Genomic DNA, 25,858 nt, shown 5'->3' on the forward strand with positions numbered 1-25,858 from the left:
CTCTATAACTTTGATAAGCCAGTATTAGCATCAGATAGTATTCAGGTCTACTCCTTTTATGTATTTGATGGACAAGTCCCTCAAAGAAGGAGCCGTCCTCCTCATTTTGTTACTAAAAAGCTAGTAATAATGAGAGCAAAGGGAAGAAAGATTACAGAACAATTACTTTCAGAGGCTAGTAAAGCACTAACATTAAAAATGATACCTTATAGGGCACTTGGGTGGCTCAGTTGTTAAGCCTCTGACTTCAGCTCAGGTCATGATCTCAAGGTTTGTGAGTTCCAGCCCCACATGGGGCTCACTGCTGTCACCTGGGATCCAGCCTCTCTCTGTCCCTCCCCTGCTCTCTCTCTCTCAAAAATGAATAAATATTAAAAAAAAATGACACCCTAAAGCCCGGGGGTGCTACAGAGATCACAACAAAGCTAAATGGCAGAGTCCTCATTTGACACTATGCTGGCAGTTTGTACCATAGTGCAAAAATGAGCAGAATGAAAAAAAAAAGAGAACCCAGAAAGGCAAATGAGAGTTGACAAGACATAGGAAAGAAGCAATGTATGAGAGAAAAACTAAACCTGAATCAGTTTCCATAGGTCTCTATCACTGTTGATCATAAGACTTTGTGGTGGCAAGACAGATAAGAAAACTCTGAATAAAAGTATGTGAGATCACCAAAGCAATTAGGAATTATCCAGGGGGTTAGACTGGAGGCAGCTCAAAATTAGCTAAGGAAATTATGAGAGGGGACGATATATGTGGAACACTGATGTATAAATCTGGAAAAGGTTAAGTCTGATAAACTTAATCAAAATCCTCTGTGATAAAATTTAGCTTTTAAAGTGTAAAAATATGATAAATTTCTGAATCACAAGAGACCCACCCTAAAATTAGTTGAGTTTAAAAATGTCAACCAGATAGGTTATCAATAGTTGATGTTCTAATTCTAAAATATCCACCACCACAAACATATTTCTTGGTTCCACCACTAAGTGTGATCTTGGTTAAACCCATTATTTAAGCTTTCTGTGCCTCAATTTCTTCATTTGTAGAAATAGGAATAATAGTATCTACCTCACTCAGGTTGTTATGACAATTAAATGAATTAATATACATAAAATGCTTAAAACAGTGCCTGTCTCACAGTAGGTGCTCAGTAAATATTTTAGAAGCTTTACTTTCATAAAACACTTTACTAAATAAGACTAAAGGGAATTATGAAAAGATGTTGAAGTAGGAAAAAATAAAATTCTCTGGCAAAATCAACATTTCACTAGCATCTACTAGTCTTATGTACATTAGTTCAATTCATTTCTTTTTCATTAGTTCAGTTCAGAATAGAATCCAACACTGTATTAAGCAGAGTTCAAGTTCTTAATAGTACTCTAATGTTGTTTACATGAAATATAAAACTTATCAACATACCTAACAATAAATTATTAAAACTGAACTTAGGTTAAAATAACAAATAATTTTAACAACAGTCTGAATTCAAGTATAAAAAATTCTACTAAATTATTAAATTCCCTAAAAACCATATTCAATTGGTAATGTTAATATGTTGTCAATTACCTTCTGTTTCTCAGAGTGATTGCTGGCTTGTTTGGTTGCTTCAGCCAATAATTCTTCATACTGTTTATGACCTTTATACTCTCGTACTCGCTTTTCATGAACCCAGGCCCTCTCTGGCTGGTTGCTAAAAAATTGGACATGATATTCCCGGGCACCTGTAAGTAAAAATTCCTATTAAGCATTTCAGACCAAAAGCGCCCTGCCAAAAGAGTGAGCCTAAGCCAGGTTCCCTAGTATTACTCCTATTAAAACTTGTACACTTTGCACTGTCCAAAGATACAATCCAACACCAGCCAATTACACAACTGATAGTTACTGTAAAAATCATTCCCAAATGATTAAAATTAGTACAGTAAGTTTTAAGAAAAGGGAAATCAGAAATTCTGCTAATTATCAGATTTTTTATCTTGGTTACACAACTTATTTTTACTTGTCTTAAGCCTTTTTACAAACAAATCCGTATCTAAATAAAATTTTTTTTTCCTTAAAAAATGCATAATATATTTTCTTGGACTTTAAAAGTACTGGTCAGTTGGTTAAGCATCTGACCCTTGATTTCGGCTCAGGTTATGATCTCACAGTTGGTGCGTTCGGGCCCTGCATCTGGCTCTGTGCAGAGAACACAAAGCCATCTTGGGATTCTCTCTCTCTCTCAAAAATAAATAAATAAACTTAAAAAGTGCTGGTCAAATTGCTTTTCTGGCTACATAAAAGTGTGCTATCAAACTTAGGGGAGGGGAAGAGGCCACAAACTCTTGGATCCTGTGAGGTCAAAACTATCTTCATAATCATACCAAGATGTTATTATCGTTTCACTGTGTTGACATTTGCACTTAATACTGCAAGGACAATGGTGGATAAGACTAATGGTATGTTAGCAAAAATTAAACCAGAGAGTGAACACAAACTATACTAGTATCACATTCTTCACAGAAACACACTGGCAGTTTAAAATTTAAAAAAAAAGCCAATTTTATTTAATGTCCTGATGATGCAGAAGTGATTGATTTCACAAAATCTCAACCCTTGGATACATGCCTTTTAATATTCTGTGTGATGGAATAGGAAGTATGCATAAACTACATACTGAAGTATGACTTGAGGAAAAAGTACTTGTGTGATTGAGTTGCAAGGTCACTGGCTACTTTTTCATAAAACACCATTTTTATTTGAAAGAATGACTGACAGAAAACCTATGGTTATTTGAAATTGAGCATCTGGCAGATATTTCCTCAAAAACAAACAAAGCAAGTTTGCTATTCCAAGGAAATCACTGACAGTATTCATTGCCAATAATAAAATTTGATCTTTCAAGCAAAAATTAGAATTTTGAAAAACCAGTATTTATCCCTGTGTGTTTTCCAAATTCCCAATAATCAAAGAATTTTCTGATGAAATAACTGGTCCTGTAAACTAATATGATTAAAATATATATCTACAGAGGAATGTGTCAACATTTGGAATATACGTCTTACTTGGTAAAACCGGTATTTTTTAAATGGCCAATATATGATGTTACAAAATTATGTAAAAGATTCATTCAAAGTGCAAAACAGAACCAATGGATTCTAATGTAAAAAAGTGCAGAAAGTTTACTGATATGGTTTTAGGTTCTCTCTTCCAACTAACCTACCTCTTGTTGAGTTTCAGTATAATATCAGAGAAATATATCCACAATTATTTAAAAAGGCTATTAAAATACACTATCCCTTTCTGACTATGCATCTGTCTGAGGCCAGATCATCTTCATATATTTCAACCAAAACAACGTATCATAACAGACTGAATATATAGGCAGATATGAGAATCTAGTATCTTCGCTTAAGTCAGACACTAACGAGATTTGTAACAATGTGAAATGATACATTCTTCCTCATTAACATTTTTGATAAGTTACTTTTCATAAAAACATAACATATAATAAATTATTATTATTATTTTAGAGAGAGAGCATGCATAAGCCAGGGAGGGGGCAGAGAGAGAGAGAGAGAGAGAGAGATTGAGAGAGAGAGAATCTCAAAAAGGTTCCACATTCAGCCTGGAGCACAGCGTGGGGCTTGATTCTACCATGCTGGGATCATGACCTGAGCTGAAATCACGATTAAAACACTCAATCGACGAGCCTCCCAGGGGCCCCAAAAATGTTCTAAAATTAGATGTAGAGGGGCACCTAGGAGGCTCAGGTGGTTAAGTGTCTGACTCTTGATTTCAACTCAAGTCATGATATAATGGTTGGTTAGTTCCAGTCCTGCATCAGGCTCTGTGCTGTCAGCATGGATTCTCTCCCTCTCTGAGTGCATGCACATTCTCTCTCAAAATAAAAAAATAAAAAAATAAATAATCATTAAAAAATACTTTATAAAAAATAAGTAAATAAATAAAATTAGATGTAGTGCTGGCTGCACAACTCTATAAATATACTAAAATCACCAAATTGCACAGAATTGGCATGTACCTGGTGTACCAAGAAAGCTGTTATTTTTAAAACTACTGCAGAAAAAGAACATTAAAAATATCAGAATACACTTTTAATTAATTTAGACTTTTAAACCTTCTAAAGTCTAAGAATTCCAGTTTTCTCAATAATGCAAACAACACTACTTCCAGCAGTGAAGCAGAAGATTGCCTATGGGGTAACAGACCAAATTAGATTAATTCATAAAACTAACCTTAAATACTTCCTTTGAAATAGAGATGCAGCATAAATTGTGCTCTCACTTGTATCCCATAAAAAAGCTGAAATTAGTAGGTTTTCATAAAGTAACTACATGTGAAACTACATAATTTCAAAACCATTCTTTCTAAGGGGAGAGAACAGAAGAGCTACAACTCTCACATATCTCAGAGAGCTCTAGAAGCCCAGATAGGTACATGGATTATTTTATTTAAAAAGGTCTGGCCCTAAAAGACACAAGAAAAGATGCTCATCATTATTAATTATCAAGGAAATCCAAATCAAAAACTACAATGAACTATATCATCTTACACCTGTCAGAATGGCTAAAATTAACAACACAAGAAACAAGTGTTGGCAAGGATGTGGAGAAAGGGAAACCCTTTCACACTGTTGGTGGGATTGCAAACTGGTGCAGCCACTCTGGAAAAAAATATGGAGATTCCTCAAAAAGTTAAAAAACAGAACTATCTTATGATCCAGCAATCGCACTACTGGGTATTTACCCAAAGAATACAAAAATATTAATTCAAAGGGATACATGCACCCTTATGTTTATAGTAGCATTATTTACAATAGCTAGGATATGGAAGCAGCCCAAATATCCATTGGTTGATGAATGGATAAAGAAGTGGTGTGTGTGTGTGTGTGTGTGTGTGTATATGTGTGTGTGTATGTATATATGTGTGTGTGTGTATATATATGTGTGTGTGTGTATGTGTATATATATATATATGTATATATATATATATATATATATATGATGGAATAATACTCAGCCATCAAAAAGAATGAAATCATGCCATTTGCAATGACATGGATGGAGCTAGAGAGTATTATGTTAAGCAAAATAAGTAAGAGAAAGACAAATACCGTGTGATTTCACTCATACATGGAATTTAAGAAACAAAACAAGCAAAGGGAAAAAAGTAAGAGAGAGACAAATCAAGAAACACACTCTTAATTATAGAGAACAAACTGATGGTTATCAGAGGTGAGGTGGGGGGGGATGGGCTAAATAGGTGATGGAGATTAAGAAGTACACTTTTGATGAGCACTGGGTGATGTATGAAAGTGCTGAACTACTATATTGTATACCTGAAACTAATATAACTATGTTAACTAGAATTAAAATAAAAACTTAAAAAAAGAGAAGGCGGCTGGCCTTTTGGGAAATCCTTATCCCTTTCTTCTCCCATTCATAAAATTATAGATTATTAAACCTGCAAGGTACTTCAGAGATTACTAGTCCAACACCCTGGGCTATAAGTAATAAATGAAAGAACTAGGACTGACTGCCTTCTTCCAACCTTGGCAAATTATGACTAGGTGAATTCATGAACTTTCCTTTCAATATACAGTATGATTAAGAGTGGAGGTTCTGGATATGTCTCTCTGAAACTCTACTTATTCAAAACATAAAGATAGTAACAGTACCTACTTCATAATGTTGCTGCTATGTGGACTGCATAAAATATATAAGAGAATTGCTTAACATAGTGATTTGCACAACAGTAGACATTCAACAATGCTGAGGTTTTTTGTTGCTGGGTTGTTGTTGTTGTTCTTGTTTTTACGTCTGCCCCATTGATGCTTCCAGTTACCCAACCTTTAATTAGCAGGTTATAATGACAGATAATTGCCTCCTGTACCAGGGCCAATTACTGACTGTGTAGCACTAAAGTTATAGATATGGCTGATCTTGTCACAAATCTGACTTGCAAGACTTATTTAGACATTTTTTCTTTTCATAACAATGAACAGGGAGCAAGACAGAAAATTTAAAGTAAGAAAAAAAAATAGGTGTCGAATTGTCACAAATAATAAGGAACTCAACATGTAACAAGAGTGAGTTCACAAAACAAATATCCAAAATTACATTCCAAGCTCAAACCTTCCTCTGGCTCACTAAGCAAGTCCATTCCAAATGCTAGAATCCCAGGAATCTAATCCACATGTTTTGGTCAAACCCATGAAAAGAAATAGAGAAAGTTAAAAAACATCTTTTCTTAACATTAATATTCTAAGGTAGGATTCTATGCCAAATAGCTAGCTGTACTTCTATGTCGTGTTGAATTTATAAGTATGTCTCAGTAAATTTACAGATTCAAAAATGGAGTGAAGGAGGCAAAATACCATTGTGAAAATTTCATCAGGATGATAAGCACTGTGTGTATAAAAAATTACTATCCATAGGACTCAATGATGAAATAAAACGTATAGCAAAAGCATGGCCCAAATGCCCACTAAACTCATATAAGACATCTTTTTTTTCTGTTTCCATATAAGACATCTTATTACTTACCTATCTGGTTTCTTTTGGAATTCATATGAGAGATCAGTCAGATAAAGGTTTTTAAAGAAGCACAGAAGAAATTATAAAACAAAGGCAGAGTGGTATAAGCGAAAACAAGGACTGTCTCAGTTGTAGAGGCTTTCTGCCCATTAAGATGACCAGAATTCTATGCCTGGTAATTAAAACCTGATATTTTGGGGGTGCCTGGGTGGCTCAATGGGTTAAACAATCTGACTTCGGCTCAGGTCATGATCTTACATTGAGTTTGAGCCCCGTGTTGGGCTCTGTGCTGACAGCTCAGAGCCTGGAGCCAGCTTCAGAATCTGTGTTTCTCTCTCTCTCTGCCCTTCCCCCATTTGTGCGTGTGCACACGCGAGCTCTTTCTCTCTCAAAAATAAACAAACATAAAAAAACTGTATTTTGGTGTCAGATTGTATATTATGTGCACATTCTTATATACAATATTTAAGATTCAATTTCCCCCCAACCTTTTATTTAATATCTCTTTATGCCTTTAGTTACCTCTTGTGTTAATTTTGGTATGAACCTCGAGCTGGGGATCACTTGAAACCATGCAAGGCCACCAAGGATAGGTTCCCACCTTAGACCAAACAAGATCGCCAACCTGGAACTTAACACCAGCAGATACTTCTGTTGTTGGAACAGAAGATAATATTGGCTGAACCTACAGGAAAAAAATCATAGAACTTCATTAGCAGAGAAAGTTAAAAAAAGAAATTATATACAAGTACATTAAACATGTTAACCTAGTAAAATTTATCTTCAATTATACTTTCACTGATACCTATCCATAACTAGCAAAAAGGAAGAGAAGGAAAATAATAAGCTTCACTCCAAATACTGGAAATAAGACTGATGTTCCTGATGTCTTATCCATAAGGGATCTTGAGAATTCACATAATCCATTAAAAAGGTGTCAAAAAATATTATTATAACTTTCTATGATGACAGATGTTAATTACTTGTATTGTGTTGATAATTTTGCAATGTATACACATACAAATCAATATGTTGTACACTTGAAACTAAAACAATGCTACATGTTGATTATACTTCAATAAGAAAAAGTGGTCATAATTTTGAAAGGAAAATAATTCCCTGAAAGTATCTACCCCTTAAACCAGCTCCAAGATTTATTTCAGTATAATTTCTGAAGTCCAGAAGTATGGAATTATAATAATATGTGTAAAACGTGTTCTATTTGAATCTCCCTGCTTTCACCTTCTTATACCATACTTGGTTAGACAGCATTAAATACAGCAACTCACCGGGGGTTCCTCCTTTAGTGCTGTATCTTCTCTGGGCTTTTCTGACACAGTGTCAACCCTCTCATTTGGTCTCTACGTGAAAAGGTATAGATTAAAAAAAATAAAATGGCAGCCAACCAAAGAATAGTGACATACACAAAAAAGAATCAAAACTAAATCACAAAGAGAATAAAAGACATTTATTAATTAAATAATGTAGGTAGTAAGAATACAACTTATGCAGTACATGATGTCTTAACATTCATGGTCTATTTCACACCATAGCTATATCTCTCATTTCTTATTTTATCACCTTTAAAATTTATTATTTATTTATACCTACCTACCTAACAGGGTGCAGAAAAATAAGCACATTGAGATTGCTAGTAAGATATAACTTGGAATTCTCCTGGAGAGCAATTTGGCATGTATGAAAAGTCTTAGATTTTCAGACTCTAATTCAGAAATTCCACTTCTAAATACATATATATGTTGAAAAAGCATGGAGAGGTATAAATACACACACACACACAGATATGTACACCAGTCCTGTTTATAAAAGCAAATGAGAATACGATCTCAATGTCTAGGAACATAAATTAAGTAAGTTATAGTATAACTAGATAGTGAAAAAATATAAATGAATTTTAAAATGACATGGGAGGGGTGCCTGGATGGCACAGTTGGTGGAACATGTGACTCTTGATCTCAGGATTGTAAGTTTGAGCCCTATGTTGGGTATAGAGATTACTTAAAAATAAGATTTTTAAATAAACACACACACACACACACACACACACACACATAAAAGGACATGGAAAAATAACAATATAACATTATTTGAAAAAAGTAAACTGCAAAACATTTTGTATAGTATGATTCCAATTTTGGAAAAATAATTTATGTACACAGAAAGAAAAACTAGAATACCACGAGGTGATGGAAAAAGTAATTTTTTTGGTATACTTTTCTGTACTTGTCAAATTGTCTATGAAACATTATTTTTCTAATCATAAAATCCACAAATAGGTTACTTAAAAATTATTTTTCTGGAACCCTTAGGGATGGCAATTTGAAAGTATCTATCAAACTTAAAAATATGTCAACTGCAATCCAGCAATTATATTTTAGGAAAATATTTAAACAAGAAAATTTAAGCAGAGGATAGAAGTATAGCACTATTTCATGTCAGTAATCTACATATCTATCAACATCTTCCAACTTTTTATTTTAAAATAGCCCCATATATGCCTTGAAAAGTGTTTGATACATTTTATATCAAACTGATAAAAGTAGTTCTTTTTGGGGAATGAGATTAGCGAAATGGTGAAGGAAGATCTATCTACATATATTTTAAGTTTGTTTATTTTGAGAGAGACAGAGACAGTGTGAGTAGGGGAGGGGCAAAGAGATGGGGAGACAGAGAATCCCAAGCAGGCTCTGCACTGTCAGTATGGAGCCCGAGGCTCGAACTCTCTGAACTATGAGATCATGACCTAAACTGAAACCAAGAGTCTGATATTGACTGAGCCACCCCAGTGCCCCAGAAAGATCTGTATTTTTGTGTTATTTATACTTCCTGTAAAAAGCATATTACTTTTATAATTTAAAAGACTTTTTAAAAACTCCTCACTTGTCAAAGAACAGAATTTAAATTAGATGACATAAAGAGAAAGAGATCCACCAAATTACGTCTTAGTTCCAATATCAGTAATTCCAGTAGCTACTTAAAATTCTCAATTAATTAATTACACTCAGGACACTGTTGTTATACTAGTAAAAATAGTTTTATTTAAAAAAATTGTAGAAAGACTTGTAACTATAATGAAACGATAACCCAGACTAATATCCTAATCCGCCAGTATCAGTCATTTACTAAACATTACCTATGATTTTCCAGGCACTGTTCTAGAAGATGGGTATGCAATGATGAAACTAATAGATTTGATCCATCACCTCAAAGAGCTTTTAGAGTAGGACAGACATTAAACAAACAGAAACATACACTTATACAATGAGAATGTATGAAGAGAAATACAACGTAAATGTATGAAGAGAAATAAGGGGGGGGGGTGTATCTTTAAATACGAAGATCAAGAAAGACCTTTCTGAGAAAGTATATTATAATCTGAGATTCAAAGGATGAGTAGTCTAGTTAAAAGTGGAAAGAACATTCCAGAATGAAGGCATGGAATGTGTGAAGTTCCTGCGATTTAAAAAGGTAGAAATTTCAGGGCACCTGGGTAGCTCAGTCCGTTAAGCCTCCACAGCTCAGGATCTCATTGTCTGTGAATTCCAGCCCTATATCGGGCTCTATGCTGACAGCTGGGAGCCTGGAGCCTGATTCAATTCTGTCTCTCCCTCTCTCTCTGCCCTTCCTGCACTGACGCTGTATCTCACTCTCTCAAAAATAAACATTAAAAAATTTTAACAACAAACAAATGTAGAAATTTCATGGTAGAAAATTGTAATGGTAGGAAGGCCATGACAACTAACTTAATTGTCCAAAGAAGAGAGAGGTTACAAGATGAGAGAGGAGAGACAGGTTACATTACGAGGCCCTTGTAAGTATATTCAAATGTTTTATCTTAAGGGCAGTAAAAAGCCACTGAAGAGAATTAGGTAGAGAAGTAACACACCACTTTATGCATTAAAAAGATCATGTTAACTATTATGTGGAGAACAGAAGCAAGAGAAGCAGAATGTTTAATTAGGTTACTGAAATAGCCCAGGTGAAAAAAAGGTAGTGGTTTCTTGTTGATGGGCACAAAATTCGCTGTCAGGTGTGTCTATGGTGGTACCATGTAATTCGATAGGACACACTCATTGAGCAAGGAAAGAAAAATCTGCGTTCAAATGAAAACTGTTTTCCTGATCACTGGTATAATAATAAGGCAGTTTGAAAATACTGTCCACATTTGCATAGCCCTTTCAGTAGCTTCATTTCAATCTACAGATGCAGCTTAAGCCTTCACCTCAACTTCTCATTCTCAAGCTACCACAGGAAGACAAGACCACTGAGGAAACACATCTGCCACTAAGAAAGCGAGTCATCCTCCTCCACACATTCAATCTTCATGATGTCTGAGTGGAAGGGATCTCTGTAACTCCTTTTGAGGACAGACAGGTAATAAGTAACTCATCTTCGCCAAACAACAAAATCCTACTATTATTGTAAGAACTGGTCTGAAGCCTATTAACATTTTTCCCCTTCTGGATTAAAGACAAGATTTCCTTCAAAACTTTTTATTATTCAAATACCTTATCTTTTTTTGATGGTTTTGGTTTGTTTGAAACACTGGTTTTATTTATTTTTATTTTTTTAATGTTTGTTTATTTTTGAGACAGAGTGCCAGCAAGGAAGAGGTAGAGAGAGAGGGAGACACAGAATCTGAACCCACGAACATCAAGATCATGACCTGAGCCGAAGTTGGAGGCTTAACCAACTGAGCCACATAGGCGCCCCTTGAAACACTGTTAAAGTCACTTTCACAGAACTAAAATTGTTTCTACACTTATTTTAAGAGGAAAACAATGGCAAGGGAGAGAAACAGCTTAAGATTTATTCTACGCTTACAAGACTATATAAAAGTAAGAAAAATATGAAAGTCAAATAAGGATGCTTAAATGATAAAAAGGAAATATACATTGCCAGATATGCTAATACATGGGGAAAATAGAAATATCTAGTAGGCATTTAGGGATCTATGACTTAAGATCAAAAGAAAGTGTAAGAAGATAAACTAGCAGCATAGTATCACAACACCAATTACGGGAAGTTTTTAAGACAAAATTGTCAGTGGAAGTCAAATGCTTAGGAGTCAAGAAAAATGAGTCAGAAAATGCCAAGAGATAAAAATACTTCTAGGTATAATATCCATTTTCCATTAGTTGTTCAAAGGATAGATAAGCTTAAAAGAGATTAAAATCAAGTAAGGACAAGTAATACCTTTTGGTACTAACAGTGTTGCTTTAGGAAGAGAGACTGAGAAAAAGATGACAGTGAGTAAGCTCTCCTTTGTTTAAAATTTTTGATTTTATGGGTGTACACCTCTTTTTTTTACATTTTTAGTTGATTCCATATGGAAAGACCTACATTCCAGGAACGAATAACAAGAAGTTTCTTAAATAGAAAAACAATGTTAAGAAAACAGCTAAAATAAAATCACATAATCCAAAATATTCCTTTTTAAAAAATTTGGTCTAGTACTTTTATTAAAACCCAAGAGATTTATTAAAATGAATAACATGCATCAAATCTAGAACTCCTAGCCCCTAATAATTTTCAAAACATTAAGCAAAATCTCATTCTTTTAAAAAACCCAATACTTATATCAACATTTAAGGTGGAAAGAAAAATTCAAAGGCAATAAATTGTTTGTGCATTTTTCTGTATTATTTTCTGAATAACTGTTTAAGGCCATAATCTTAAACACTGAAACATCTGTACAAAAAGAAAACATTTTGCATGTAAACAGTTTCTAAGAATTTTAAGCCCTAATGCTCTGAGGCTAGAGAACCAAATATAACCTCTAACTGAGTGCTGATGGGACCGGAAGCTGCTGTTTGGCTTTTTATAAATGAAAATGGCAAGCTAAGAGTTAATGAGACTAGCCTTAGTGGATAAGCCCACTGAGGTGCTGGTGGAAGACCAATGTTTGAATAGGCCTTACACTCACATGCCTGAGGCATTACACCTGCCAGGGAGGAAGACATGCAGAAACATTTCCACATGTTTCTAATTTGATAGGAGGAAAAACAGCTCCACTAGCTTTACAAAATATACAATTTCAGTAGTGATCTCAGGTCTCCTGCTGCCTAGATGTTTGGACACATTTTATTGTTGAGAAGATATGCTTAGGTTTTTCCAAATAACAGCCACTCTTTAGAAGGCCAAACAACTCAGAACTGGGAGGAAATACTTATAGATCAAATACCAAGAAAAAAGAAAAGAAAAAAGTTATGAGTGAAATCATTAAGTATTACTTTAAAGGAGACTACTCAAAAAAGAACCTCTGAGTGGGCTTTTAGGGAACAAAAATACATATAAAAACAAATCTGGCTTAAGGACATTCAAACTTTTCCTCCAAGCACTCAGTTGTCATTATGCTTCCATAAAGCATCTGGGGGGAGCTGTCCAGTTGTGTCAGCAGAGTCTCACTTGGGCTTTGCTTTCATTTCTAAGCCCACTATGATGCTGTTACACCAAGTGCTTGGACCCTTAGTAACAAGGAGGAGGCACAAGGGTATCAAAAATAAAAACACGAAAAGCTGTCCTAAGGGAAACAAAATAAATGCTGTTTAAATTAAGGAAATCTAATAATAATAATAAAAAAAAAGAAAACATAAAGTTACAAAACCAATTATTTTGTGCACATCACTGGTTATCTGCACAGTGTAGTGAAGCATGACACTCACAAGAGCCTTGGGATCTCTAGCTTTAAAGTTCCATTATCAGAATGGAGTACAACTTTTATGACACTCATTTCTTAAGCTGACACCCGTATGTGATAAATTTTAATTAATCAAAATTCAACTAACAAGAACTTCTCATTTTTCTCTTTAGAAGAAAAGGGAAGAGGGAAGGAGAGAGAGTAACAAAGAGAAAGAGGGAGAGAAAGATGGCAGGAGGGAGAAAGGAGACAATGACAAAACAAGATGGGGGAGGAGAAGGAGAGAAATAAAACCCAAACCTGGATTTTCACCAAAAACTCAACTTTCAGGCAATGGTCCTGATAATATTTAGTGCATTCAATACTACCTCTATACCTTCAGTCAAAGTAATATTCTTTTACCTCAAGATATTGTAAGATCCTAAATAATGACATTAAATTATGCCCCACATGATTGTTGATAGTTGAAAATGAACTAAAACTTTTAAATTCCATCTAATCATTTGAATCCCTGGATATAAAAATTAACTAAAGGTTTAAGTGATACAAAGAGGTAGGCATAGCACATATCCAACAAAGACCGAATGGGCTTTAAAATCTCACTATTAGGAGTGCCTGGGTGACTCAGTAGGTTAAGCATCCAACTCTTGGTTTCGGCTCAAGTCATTATCTCATGGTTCATGAGTTTGAGCCCTATGTTGGGCTCCATGCCGATAGTGTGAAGCCTGGTTGGGATTCTTTCCTCCCTCCCCCCTCCTCTGCTCTCTCTCAAAACAAATTAAAAAAAAAACCCAAACTTAAAATCTCATTATAAAGGGACTATTAGAAATACCATTGCACTCAACTTTTTCCTAGATTCCAATAAGGCAGAAAGGGAGATATAAAAGTAAGGAGATTGTCTTATCCTGCCTCTAAATGCTTCCAGATCCATTCCTATTTGAAATTCCTATTTTTAATGTACCTTGTCAAAAGAGGTAAAAAGTCTAGCCCAGTAAGTAAAACTGGATATTCTCCTATCTGCCAGATTCTCTAGAGCAAAAGCAAAATGGGCCAACAAAACAGTTCTCAGGAACTAAGCTTTAGCTTTGGTTTTAACCAAATTTAGGTTTTATGCATTTTTTTGATTCCCAAGGGTCACAGTGCACCACATACTTTTTCACTGTAGGTCTAGGAAAAAAATGCTACAGTGAATGCATCTGGAATGCAAAAAGTTAACTTCTCTCCTTCCATTTATTCATTTACTTAAGAAACAGGTTGTCAAAGATAATATGTGAGCTCAGTTCAAGGGGTGGGGCATTTAAGAAATGACTTAAGAAATGATTTTAAAAATTTAGGCATTTCAGATAACAGTTGTAAAGCTGATGGTGTGGAGCTTAGTTACAAAGCTTTCATTTTACAAATACAGAACTAAGATACCAGAATAGCTAAAGTGTCTCTAATTACCCTTTATCTCATTACCCTGTTTTATCTTCTTCACAGCACTTAATACTATCTAAACTTACATATGTATATTTGTATGAATGTACATATGTATGCATGCATTTTCTGGCTTCTCTTATTAGAATATAAGCAACCCGGAAGTAGGCATCTTTACTTTCATTCCTTGCCCTACTTTAACAGTAGATACTTAAGCAGTATTGTTAAATGAATAAAACTACAGAAAAATGAGAAACACCGAAATATTTCACTGAGACTCATGAGAGTCTAGAATCAGTGGGGCCTTTTACTCCACAAAATGATCACATATGAGTTGAATGATGTACTGGAACCTAGCTACCAAGGAAAAGGTGAGTAGGTATGAACTAAACATTTCTTTAAACAGAAGATAACAAATTAACTTATTCAGGCATACTAGATCAGATATAAAAGCAGACTAGTATTATAAAAATATTTATTTCTTCCCAAATCAATGTCTGGGAAATGTCTTCAATTCATACCATGTATTAGAATACTAACTATAAAAACTCTTCATTCAAGCTAGGATTGATTTGTTACATACCTAATTAAGTAAATTCATACTGAAACCTCAGAGATATTTTATTTTATTTTTTATTTATTTATTTTTTTGCAAAGGCAAAGGGCTTTATTACGGGCTTATAAGCTCGGGCTCACAGACTTCACCAGGGCAGTGGATCCGTGCTGAGAGCCCTCAGAGATATTTTAAAAACTTGGCAGCATGCATCCTAAGTTACCTATGAAGAATGACTTTTATAAAAATTCCACCTGAAGATTGTTTTATTATTTAAATTTTAGTTAGCATACAGCTACAAAAGTTTTAATAATATATGAATACTAACTCTGATTTTAATAAAAATAGTTCCTCTATTCAGATTATTTTATAGCAAGTACAATGGTAATGAGTGTTTAAATCTAAGCTCTCTTGGGAAAGGTTAATTTAAAATAAAGAAAACCAATATAATTAACCATCTTCGCTGCCTTTCCTCATCTTTAGAAACCAGGAGTTTATAATAAACAAATGGAAATAAATTAAGCTATTAGACAAAGAAACATAAGCAGCAAGATTCTTAGCATCCGGTGTCTCAAAAATATTTATTCACTCTAACGATGTCCACTCATTTATTCAAATTTTTTTTTTACTCAGCACCTATGATAACATCCTAAGCTCCTTGCTAGGGATTAGAAGAAAGAAGTTATCAGAAATATTTATGTTTGAAGAGATAAAAACTGGAAAATATTTCTTGGACTTCCAGTAAATCTGAAATGTTACAAAATTTTTCATAAAAAATGTTTCAACTTACATTTTGTTCCTCTGGTTCTAATTTGGGGATTTTGTGTGACTTGCGCTCTTCAGATCTAGATGAGTCATGCTTGTTGCTTTTTTTCCTCTTTTCCTTTCTGCTTTCATGCTTTGATTTTGTGTGCTCACTTGCCTGTACTTCATTTAAAAGGTCTCCACAAAGGGAAGACTCAAACAATTCCCTGCCATTCTGGATAGTTTTGGTTATTTTCAGTTTAATTTCAGGTGAGCCAGTCTTCTTTGGAATCACAGTTTGTGGTACCGAAGGAGGAGGTGGTGGCTGTGGAGAAGGTTTTTCCAGAATTTCATGTGGTCTTGTGTTTGGAATTTCTGAATGGTAATAGTCAGTGGGGCTAAAGTTTCTGACTGCACCAAAGCCATTGGCTGACCCATTGGGATACTGATTATATGACTGGTATTTGGTTTGAGTTTCATACATGCTGATGGATGGTGGATAGCCATTTGTGAGTGGAGGAAGATCTTCTGTCGTAGGTGGGTACTGAAAGCCTTGCTGCAAGGTAGCTTCATATGGTGTCTGGCCACCATCTTCAACAATGTCACTGTTGTTATCAAAAGCATCCTCCTGACGGATGTTGGCGGAGTCAATGAGTTGAGGTGGTTGCTGAATTGTGTTTCCCATGATCCCTTGCATGAAAGAGAAAGAGAAATCCATTGTTCTGCTCCAGCATCCTTAACTTTCCCTTTCTCTCATCGGGCCTAAAGTTTTAAAAGAGGAGATTAAAAGCTGTTAATATCCTCACAGGCTAGAGGTTTATCAATTGAAAAAAATATTCACTAAAACATCCTGTACTCAACTGTCATATCAAGATATACACAAGCACTAAAGATTTTTGAAACAGGTAGCCAATATAATTCTGATACAGGGCAAATGCCTTTTACTGTAAATGCTTATCTATTTGAAACTCTCAATTACTTCACAATCTCAGTAACAAAATTTTATCCTCTTAGCAAACATCCAAAATAGTTTTGCATACCTTTCTGTTTCCCAAGTTAAAAATTTTAAGTCTCAGGTTAAAACTGTTATTTGCAAAGTAAGCAATGTTTTGACACATATAAATTACGTTCCACACAAGCTTCCTTTAAATCATTTGTGTTTTATCCAGTGGTTCTCTTTATCATTACAAAAATAACAAAATCTTATTGCACATATCTAAAAAAAATTTTTTTAACATTTATTCATATTTGAGAGAGAGAGAGAGAGAGAGAGACAGGGCGTGAGTGGGGGCAGGGCAGAGAGGACAACACACAATCCGAAGCATGCTCCAGGCTCTGAGCTGTCACCACAGCACTCGATGTGGGGATGGAACTCACAGGCCATGAGATCATGACCTGAGCTGAAATCCGATGCTTAACCTACTGAGCCACCCAGGTGCCCCACAAATATTTTAAATACAAAAGTAAATAGGTCTATTCCTCCTTCCTCCATCATTCCCATTCTTCAGTCATGGATAACCGCTGTAAATATTTTAGTGAGTATTCTTCCAAATCTTTCTCTATATATTTACATATAAAATTTTAAAAATAAGGTTTATCCTGTAACTTGTTTATTCAACTTAACAATATACCCTAGATATCTTCCTCCATCAGCATGTATAGTTTTCATATATACCTTATTCTTTACATAGTTACTGTGGTAGTTAACTCAATGTACTTAACCATTTGTGTACTGACAATCACTTAGTTGCTCACAACTATTTAATATTATGTAACAGGGAACTTTCTTGAAACTAGGTCTCTGTGTCTGTATGTAGTCCTATTGGAAAGATTTGAAATTTTGATAGATACTGCAAAACAGTTTTACAGGCTGTGCTATATCAATTCACCCTCATACCAGTAGTACATGAGGATGCCTGATTCCCTAACACTATTTAGTTGTTCTTAACCAGCAACACAAATAGAATCATCTGGGGTAGTTTTACAGAACGCCTATGTCAAGGTCTATTTACTGATGAATCTGATTCAATAAATCTTGGGGGAGGCCTACAGCATATCTGTTTTAAGTCCACATTCCAGCTGATTCTGATGCACACTCTCAGTTGGGTCACCGCGTCACCGCGTTACAATCTTTGCACTGTAGTCACTCTTATGATTATCGCACCTTGTCTGGAAGGTGCCTAACGATGCTCATATTGTGTAACAATGTTGTAATACAGATAAGCATCTGTCAGGAAATGCACTAAGACCACTACGTTTTGTCATAAAGTCTGACAAGCCTACATCTTGAGATGGGATTGATGGACAGTTCAGATTATTATTTTGATAATCCCATAAACATTTCTTGTGGAAAGCTCTAAGGCAGAGAGGATTTCTCTACTGTATTGAGTCTGATGAACTGAGTTTAGCTGCCTGGAATACTGTGAAGAAGGATTTTGAGGCTACAGTCCAGTTCAATTCTATGACTAATTAATAATGTCTACTATCTTGATTCTAGTAGGATTGGCCATAATAATAAAGCACATAACCCAAAACAGCAAAGAAAGAGGGAAATAATAGCTGACAATACACTTTTCAAGGTATATCCAATTAAACAGGTGCTGTTTACTCTGTTAGCAAATGGAAGAAATTTAGTAGTTCTGTAATTACAAAGACTAAGAGAGCATACAGGAAATCAAACTGCCCATACTGCTCTATACTACTATGGTGAGGGATGGGGGATGTTAGACAACATTCTCATTTTTTAGCATCTACTCTGCTACATTATCTCATTTAATCCTCATAACAATTCTGTAGGATAGGTACTGTGACTCCTGGTTCATAGGCAAAACAATTAAGCTTCAGAGGGTTTAGGTGGTTTGCTGAAACCAAAAAGCAGGAGGTAGGGGGCAGAATTACTATTTGAATCTAGGCAAATCTGACTCTACAGCCCATTATCTTTACCACGACACCCTCCCATTTCCCTCAGTTATAAGTTCTAAGAGAATCAGAATCTTTTGTTCATGTGCTTTATTTCTTGATCAATGCCAAAATAACTGTTCATATAATAACCACCACTAACACTTAAATAGCACTTACTATGTGCCAAGAACCATTCTAAGTGCTTCCCATACAGTACTACATTCAATCCTCCCAATAACCTTCAGGTTGGTTCCCATTACAGCTGGGGAAATAGAGGCACCGAGAGGTTAAATGATGTGTTCAAGTGCACAAGGCTAGTCATTAATTGACAGAGCTGTGATTTGATCTAGACAGTCTGGTTTCAGAGTCGCTGATGCTAACCAGCATACCATCCTGATAATGCTGATAAATGTTAGGAATCACTTCTTTACACATAGCTGAGGACAACTGAAATAATACCCTAAGTTGACCCTTGGAAAAAATGTACAACTCACAGATGTAAAAATGGTATGTTCTAAAATTCTGCAAACATACATGGGGCAACCATACAGGTGGAATTCAAAAGTTCTTCAAACTTCCAACTTGAAGTCCAGTTAAATACTGACACTTGACAAGATGCAATCTGTGTTTTTGGTTCTTGCAACCATCATGTACAAGATCAGCTTCCAGATTACTCTCCCAAATTATGGTCTACAGAGGTTTTCAGGCATATGTATTCAGAGACCAAGGTTTCTAATGTTTGTGATTTAGTTCCAAACACAAACTTTTAAGAAGTTTGGTATCTTCTCTTTTTCTTCTCTAGCCCTGAACCAAGTATTTCATTTTAATCTGAACTAAGAAATAACACTGCCATCTTACAATTATATAGGGGTTTACAATTACAGAGTATTTTCTTTTTTTTTTTAATGTTTTATTTATTTTTGATACAGAGAGAGACAGAGCATGAGAGGGGGAGGAGCAGAGAGAGAAGGAGACACAGAACCGGAAGCAGGCTCCAGGCTCTGAGCTAGCTGTCAGCACAGAGCCTGACGCGGGGCTCGAACCCACAAACGTGAGATCTGACCTGAGCCAAAGTCAGAGGCTTAACCGACTGAGCTACCCAGGCGCCCCTACAGAGTATTTTCATAAGCATTCTTATTTGATCCTCAAAGTGATCCTTAAGGCTAACAGGACAGGTATTAGCTTCATTTTTTTAGATAACTACATTTAATATTTGAGATGCTAAATTTTCCAAGACCACAAAGCTCATTAGTGATTAAATCTTAAAAAGAATCAATCTCTTGACTTCTAATCCTATAGTCTTTACCACAATATCTAACTGCCAGAGAATATCTACCTACCCAAAGACAACCACACTATAAGAGTCATACATTCAAAACTGAATGTTCCCTAACTCAGTTTTCCTTTCAGACTACCCCAGATTTGTCATTGCTTCCACTACTTTTCTAGCTTCCCAAGCCCAAAACCTCAACTCGCAAGGGTGGCTGATTCTGCCCCCACCGCCCCCACCCTGCTGTTAAGCCATGAAATAAGGCATTTAACAAATTTTGTAGTTTCTTCCACTGAAATCTCTGATTTGTTCTTTGATCCCTACATCCATGTCAGGTTAGGCCCTTAGCCCCTTAATCCTCAACTATGACAACTGATTTTCTAGATATTGCTCATCTTTAACATCTTCCTGCATAGCATTTAGAAGACGTGTTCTTAAATCAAACTTAGATAAATCTACTCCTGTACTAAGAACTCTAAAGCTCCATATTATATACCAAGACCCCTCCATGCCTTTCGAGGTTTCCTACTAACTCAAATTTTATATGCATGAATAAGCTTTTCTGAGCATCCACTGGTCCAAATAACTATAAAATGTGGTCTTGCTCACATTTTACACTCTGTTTAACCTTATGAAGCAAAGTACTGTTTTCATTTTACTGATGTAAAGAAATGGTCCTCAAAAATATCAAGTGGTTTGCTCTTAATCACACAAACACCTAACAGTTGAATAAAACGGTAAAATTCAAATCTTCTTACTTAATATAGTACTCTTTACATGGCAGCTGCTCCATAATCTGCAAATTATCCCTAGTGTGCACCTTTTTACAATATGCTCCATAGACACAATCTAAATGAATGTCTGAGAGCTTCCCTTATATATCACAAGCATCTTAAAAGACCTAATAATGAACTCAGTTTTTATTCTACTTGAATGTGTCCTTCCTCCAGTCCTTCCTATGAAGGGAAAAAAAAAAAAAAAAAAGAAATCTCCATCTATCAGTTGTCCAAGCCAGAAACCTAGGACTATGATACATCCCTTACTCTCATTCCTATTCTTACCCAATGTGCCATTAAACTCCCTGAGTGTTATCTCCAAAATATACATTTCATATTTGTCTATTTCATTCCATATCTTTTCTTCTTCATGCTAGTCCAAGCTCCTCACTTTGTCTATTCCATAGCTAGCTTCCCAGTCTTTATGCTTTTTCTCCTGCTTCTGTATAATCTATCTTCCCATTTAACAGCCAGCTGCCTTTTAAAAACCCAATCACCTCAAGATACAGCAAGAAAAATGAATCATTGCTACACTCAACAACATGGAAGACTCTCACATGTCATTTTGAATAAAAGAAGCCAGACAATAATGATTCTATTTATACAGTTCACAGTGTGATTTCATTTATATAAGGTTCAAAAACAGGATAAAATATGGAGACATCTGTCAAAATGGTACTTATTGGGAGGTGGGTAGGGTGGGTGGCGGATTATAAACACTGGACAAGATTATAATGGAGGTTTCTGAGCTGCTACTTATATTTAATGTATTGATCTAGACAATAGTTACACAGTTTTAAGCAAGAACAAAAGAACAAACCTTCAGTGCCTTCCCAATGCACTCAAATAAAATCCAGACTACTTCTCTGGGCCAGCAAGCCCCAGCACAGTCAGACCTCAATTTACATTTCCAAAGTCATGCACCAACACTCTGCTGCAAGCACTGCATTCTGAAAAGAAGCACATGGGCTTCATTTCAGTTTTTCAAATGTGTCAACTTAATCTTTGTAATCAGGAATTTCACTACTCCAGCTACCTGAACACACATAATCTCTCGGAGAGGCCTTCCAAGGTCCCATGTTCATTCTACCGACTAAGCCTGTTTTTTCTCTGTTACAGTGACTTAACAAAATATAGTAATACAAACCTGTTGTTTACTTTCTTATTGTCTCCCTTACTTGACTGTATGCTCTATGAAGACAGAGATGGACAGAGACCATGTATGTCTTATTCAATATTTTTCAATTAATAAATGAAAGAAATAGTCCCTGTCCTCTAAGGGCTTATAATTCGTATACCTCCGTTTACCTGCCAGATTTCTGGCGATACCAACCTACAGCATAATCTTACCCACTAATTCCTTGTTTGGTAAAAATGTGTTATGCTTATTATGAAAAACAATAAATAAATAAATATTTAAAATATTGAAATCCATAGTTACATTGAAATCAACTGATGCTCCACAAAGGTGCCAAGGCTATTCAAGGGAAACAGCAGCATTTTCAACATATGGGCCTGGAACAACTGACTGGATAGCAGTACAGAAAAAGTGAACCTCAACCCTTACTTTATATTGCACACAAAAATAACTAAAATTAGTTCATAAACCTAATACTAAAGTCAAAACCATAAAACTTCTAGAATAAAACATAGGACAAAATAAACCACTGGGTTAGGCAAAGATTCTTCTAAATAAATACCATGAAAGGAAAAGACGGACAAAATGGACTTCAAAATTTAAAACCTCTGCTTTTCAAAGGACACTGTTAAGAAAAGAAAAAGGTGATTAAGAATGGTAGCCATGAGAACAGGGGAAGATGGCAGAATAGGAGGATTCTGAGCTCCCCTTCTCCCATGAACACACCACCACAACTACTACATGTCATGCCACTCACTCTGAAAACATCCTGAAGACTAACAGAACAGATCAGCCCATAACTAAAGACAAAAAGAGAAGGCCACAATGAAAAAGGTAGGAGGGGCAGATATGTGGTCAAGAACCAGACCCCTGGTGCAGTGACCTACAAGTGGGAGGAATATCAGGCAGAGAGGTCCTCCCGGAGGAGGGGATCAAGCCCCACAATGGAGACTCCTAGTCCTGGAGTCCTCCTGCAACCAAGAAGACGAACCCCTGTTATGTCTGGCTTTAAAAATCCCAAGTTTAGGGGCGCCTGGGTGGCTCAGTCGGTTAAGCCTCCGGCTTCGGATCAGGTCAGATCTCACGTTCCGCATCGGGCTCTGTGCTGACAGCTAGCTCAGAGCCTGGAGCCTGCTTCCAGTTCTGTGTCTCCTTCTCTCTCTGCCCCTCCCCCTCTCATGCTCTGTGTCTCTCAGTATCAAAAATTAAAAAAAAAAAAAAAAATTAAAAAAAAATCCCAAGTTTAACTCTGGGAGATCCAGAAGGCTATAGAAAACCAAGACTTTGTTCTTAAAGGGCCAGCACTGTATAGCACTTGGTCTGAGACCCAGCACAGAAGCAGAAGTTTGAAAATGCCTAGGTTATAGTGAAGGAGATTTAGGAGATTTAAGACATACACCAGAGGGGGCAGCGATCTATAACAGTTTTCTCCAGGAACTGAAGTGCTGGTACATCATTTTTCTTGCCCTCCTTTCAGCCTCATTGGCTGGACACTTGCAAGAGACAGTTCAGACACTCTCCATTTAACCTGCTAGCACTGCTTGCCCACTCTCGAGTTCCCCTGTGAACCTGCCCCATCCAATCCAACCATCCCAACCGGGGACCCTCCAAAGCAGCTCCTACCCCACCAACACCCAGTGGGTAACCTTGATCAGGAGTGACATCCCCCCAAAATGACTACCACCCCACCACAACCTCCAGCCAGCCATGGTCTAGGACCAGTACTCCTTCAAAGTGACTTCTGCCCCAGGGTGAGATAGCTCTGCCCACCAGCATGTCCACAGCAGTTGTGGTCAAGCTGCTCAGCTAGCTTTGCAGGGGGCCAGTCCAACCTGCCAGAATGCCCTCAGCTGCTACAGCTGAACCTCTTGGTCAGTTGTACTGGAAATGACTGCACTGCAGCCAGAAGACCTGGGGACAGCTCTGCATAGGTTCAGCACTGCCCACCAGTGCACCTGCAGTAGTTGTGACTGGTTACTGCTGATAGCTGGGCTAACGGCCAGCCCACCCACCAGCAGCACACCCACAGCAATGAGGGCCCAGTCATAACAGGAAGACACAAGGAGCCAGGTGACGATGTGGTTCTGGTGACAAGAGAGGTGACGATGTGGTTCTGGTGACAAGAGAGATTGCACTACAGGATGCCTTCTACGTAAGACAACTACTTATTAAGACCAGGAAACATAGCTGACATACCTAACACACAGAATCAAACACAAAAATCAGACAAAATGAAAAGACAGAGGAATATGTTCCTAGTGGAAGAATAAGACAAAACCTCCAAAAGAGAACTAAACAAAGTACAGATAAGCAATCTATCTGATAAATAGTTCAAAGTAAAGGTCATAAAGATGCTTGAAAGAAAATCAGATAAATTCAGTAAGAAATTCAACAAAGATACAGACAATATAAAAAGAATGAATCAGATCTGAAGAATACAATAACTAAAATGAAATATACTAGAGGGAATCGAAAGCACATTAGAGGAAGCAAAAAAAACAGATTAGAGATCTTTGCAAGACAGGGTAATGGAAAGTACTCAAACTGAAGAGCAAAATTTTTCAAAAATTAGGATAGGTCGGGGTGCCTGGCTGGCTCAGTTGGAAGAGTATACAACTCTTGATCTCAAGGTTGTGAGTTTCAGCCCCATGTTGGGTGTAAAGATTACTTAAAGGAATAAATAAATAAACTTCTAAAAAATGAGGATAGCTCAAGGCACCAATAGAACAACATCAAGCATATTAACATTCATATTATAGGGGTCCCAGCAGAAGAAGAGAAAGAAAGGGACAGAAAAATTATTTGAAAAAATAGTAACTGAAAATTTCCCTAACCTGGGGTTGGAAATAAACATCTAGGTACAAGAAACAAAGAAAGCCTCAATAAGATGGATCCAAGAGATCCACACCAAAACACATTATTATTGAAATATCAAAAATTAAAAATAGAAAGAGAATCTTAAAAGCAGCAAGAGAAAACAAACAGTTATGTACAAGGACACCTCATAACACTATCAATGGATTTTTCAACAAAAACTTTGCAGGCCTGAAGGGAGTGGTATGATATATTCTAAGTGCTGAAAGGGAAAAATATCTATATCCAAAAATAGTCTATACAGCAAGGTTATTGTTCAGAACTGAAGAAGAGATAGAGTTTCACCAACAAACAAAAGTTAAAGGAGTTTATCACCACTAAACTGACCTTACAAGAAATGTTAAAAGGGGGAAAAAGAAATGTTAAAGGAACTTCTTTAAGCAGGAAAAAAGGCATAAGAAGAAAATTAAAAAAGGAAAAAATTTCACTGGTAATAGCAAATATAAGTAAAGGTAGTCAATCTTATAAAGCTAGTATGCAGATTAAAAGATAAAAGTAGTAAAATCAACTATATCTACAAAAATTAGGGATATACAAAATAAAATGATATAAAATATGATATCATAGATATACAACATAGGAGAGAGGAAGTAAAAATGTAGTGCAAAAAACCATACACATAGGATGTTATTTACGAAACTCATGGTAACCACAGACCAAAAACCTATAATAGATGCACAAAAAAATAGAGAAAAAAATCCAAGCATAACACTAAAGAAAATCATCAAATCACAAGAGAAAAGCACTCTTGTGAGAAGAACGAACAGAGAACAACAACAACCAAAATACAATTAACTGGCAATAGATATGCACCTATCAATAATTACTTTAAATGTAAATGGACTAAATGTCCCAAAAGACATAGGGCAGCTGAATAGATAAAAAAACAAGACCTACCTATATGCTGTCTACAGGAGACTCACTTAAGAACCACAGACACATACAAACTGAAAGTGGAAAAAGATATTCCATACAAATGGAAGGAA

General features: G+C 35.9%; 2 protein-coding genes across 2 annotated transcripts in view; both read right to left on the reverse strand.

The window, feature by feature from the left end:
- The window catches only part of NSD3 (nuclear receptor binding SET domain protein 3), a 75,160-nt gene extending 53,393 nt beyond the window's left edge, over nucleotides 1-21,767 (reverse strand). Inside the window, exons 1-5 of the mRNA XM_029936172.1 lie at nucleotides 21,681-21,767; nucleotides 15,960-16,675; nucleotides 7,829-7,900; nucleotides 7,062-7,224; nucleotides 1,570-1,724 (exon numbers count right to left, since the gene is read on the reverse strand). Coding sequence (XP_029792032.1) covers nucleotides 1,570-1,724; nucleotides 7,062-7,224; nucleotides 7,829-7,900; nucleotides 15,960-16,631 — 1,062 coding nt within the window. The 5' untranslated portion in view covers nucleotides 16,632-16,675; nucleotides 21,681-21,767. The remainder of the gene's footprint in view (nucleotides 1-1,569; nucleotides 1,725-7,061; nucleotides 7,225-7,828; nucleotides 7,901-15,959; nucleotides 16,676-21,680) is intronic.
- The window catches only part of LOC115300715, a 38,862-nt gene continuing 34,689 nt past the window's right edge, over nucleotides 21,686-25,858 (reverse strand). Inside the window, exon 4 of the mRNA XM_029950211.1 lies at nucleotides 21,686-21,810. Within this exon, the coding sequence (XP_029806071.1) occupies nucleotides 21,763-21,810 (48 nt within the window). The 3' untranslated portion in view covers nucleotides 21,686-21,762. The remainder of the gene's footprint in view (nucleotides 21,811-25,858) is intronic.

The sequence above is a fragment of the Suricata suricatta genome, chromosome 1 (genome assembly GCF_006229205.1).
Source record: "Suricata suricatta isolate VVHF042 chromosome 1, meerkat_22Aug2017_6uvM2_HiC, whole genome shotgun sequence".
Classification (NCBI taxonomy): domain Eukaryota; kingdom Metazoa; phylum Chordata; class Mammalia; order Carnivora; family Herpestidae; genus Suricata; species Suricata suricatta.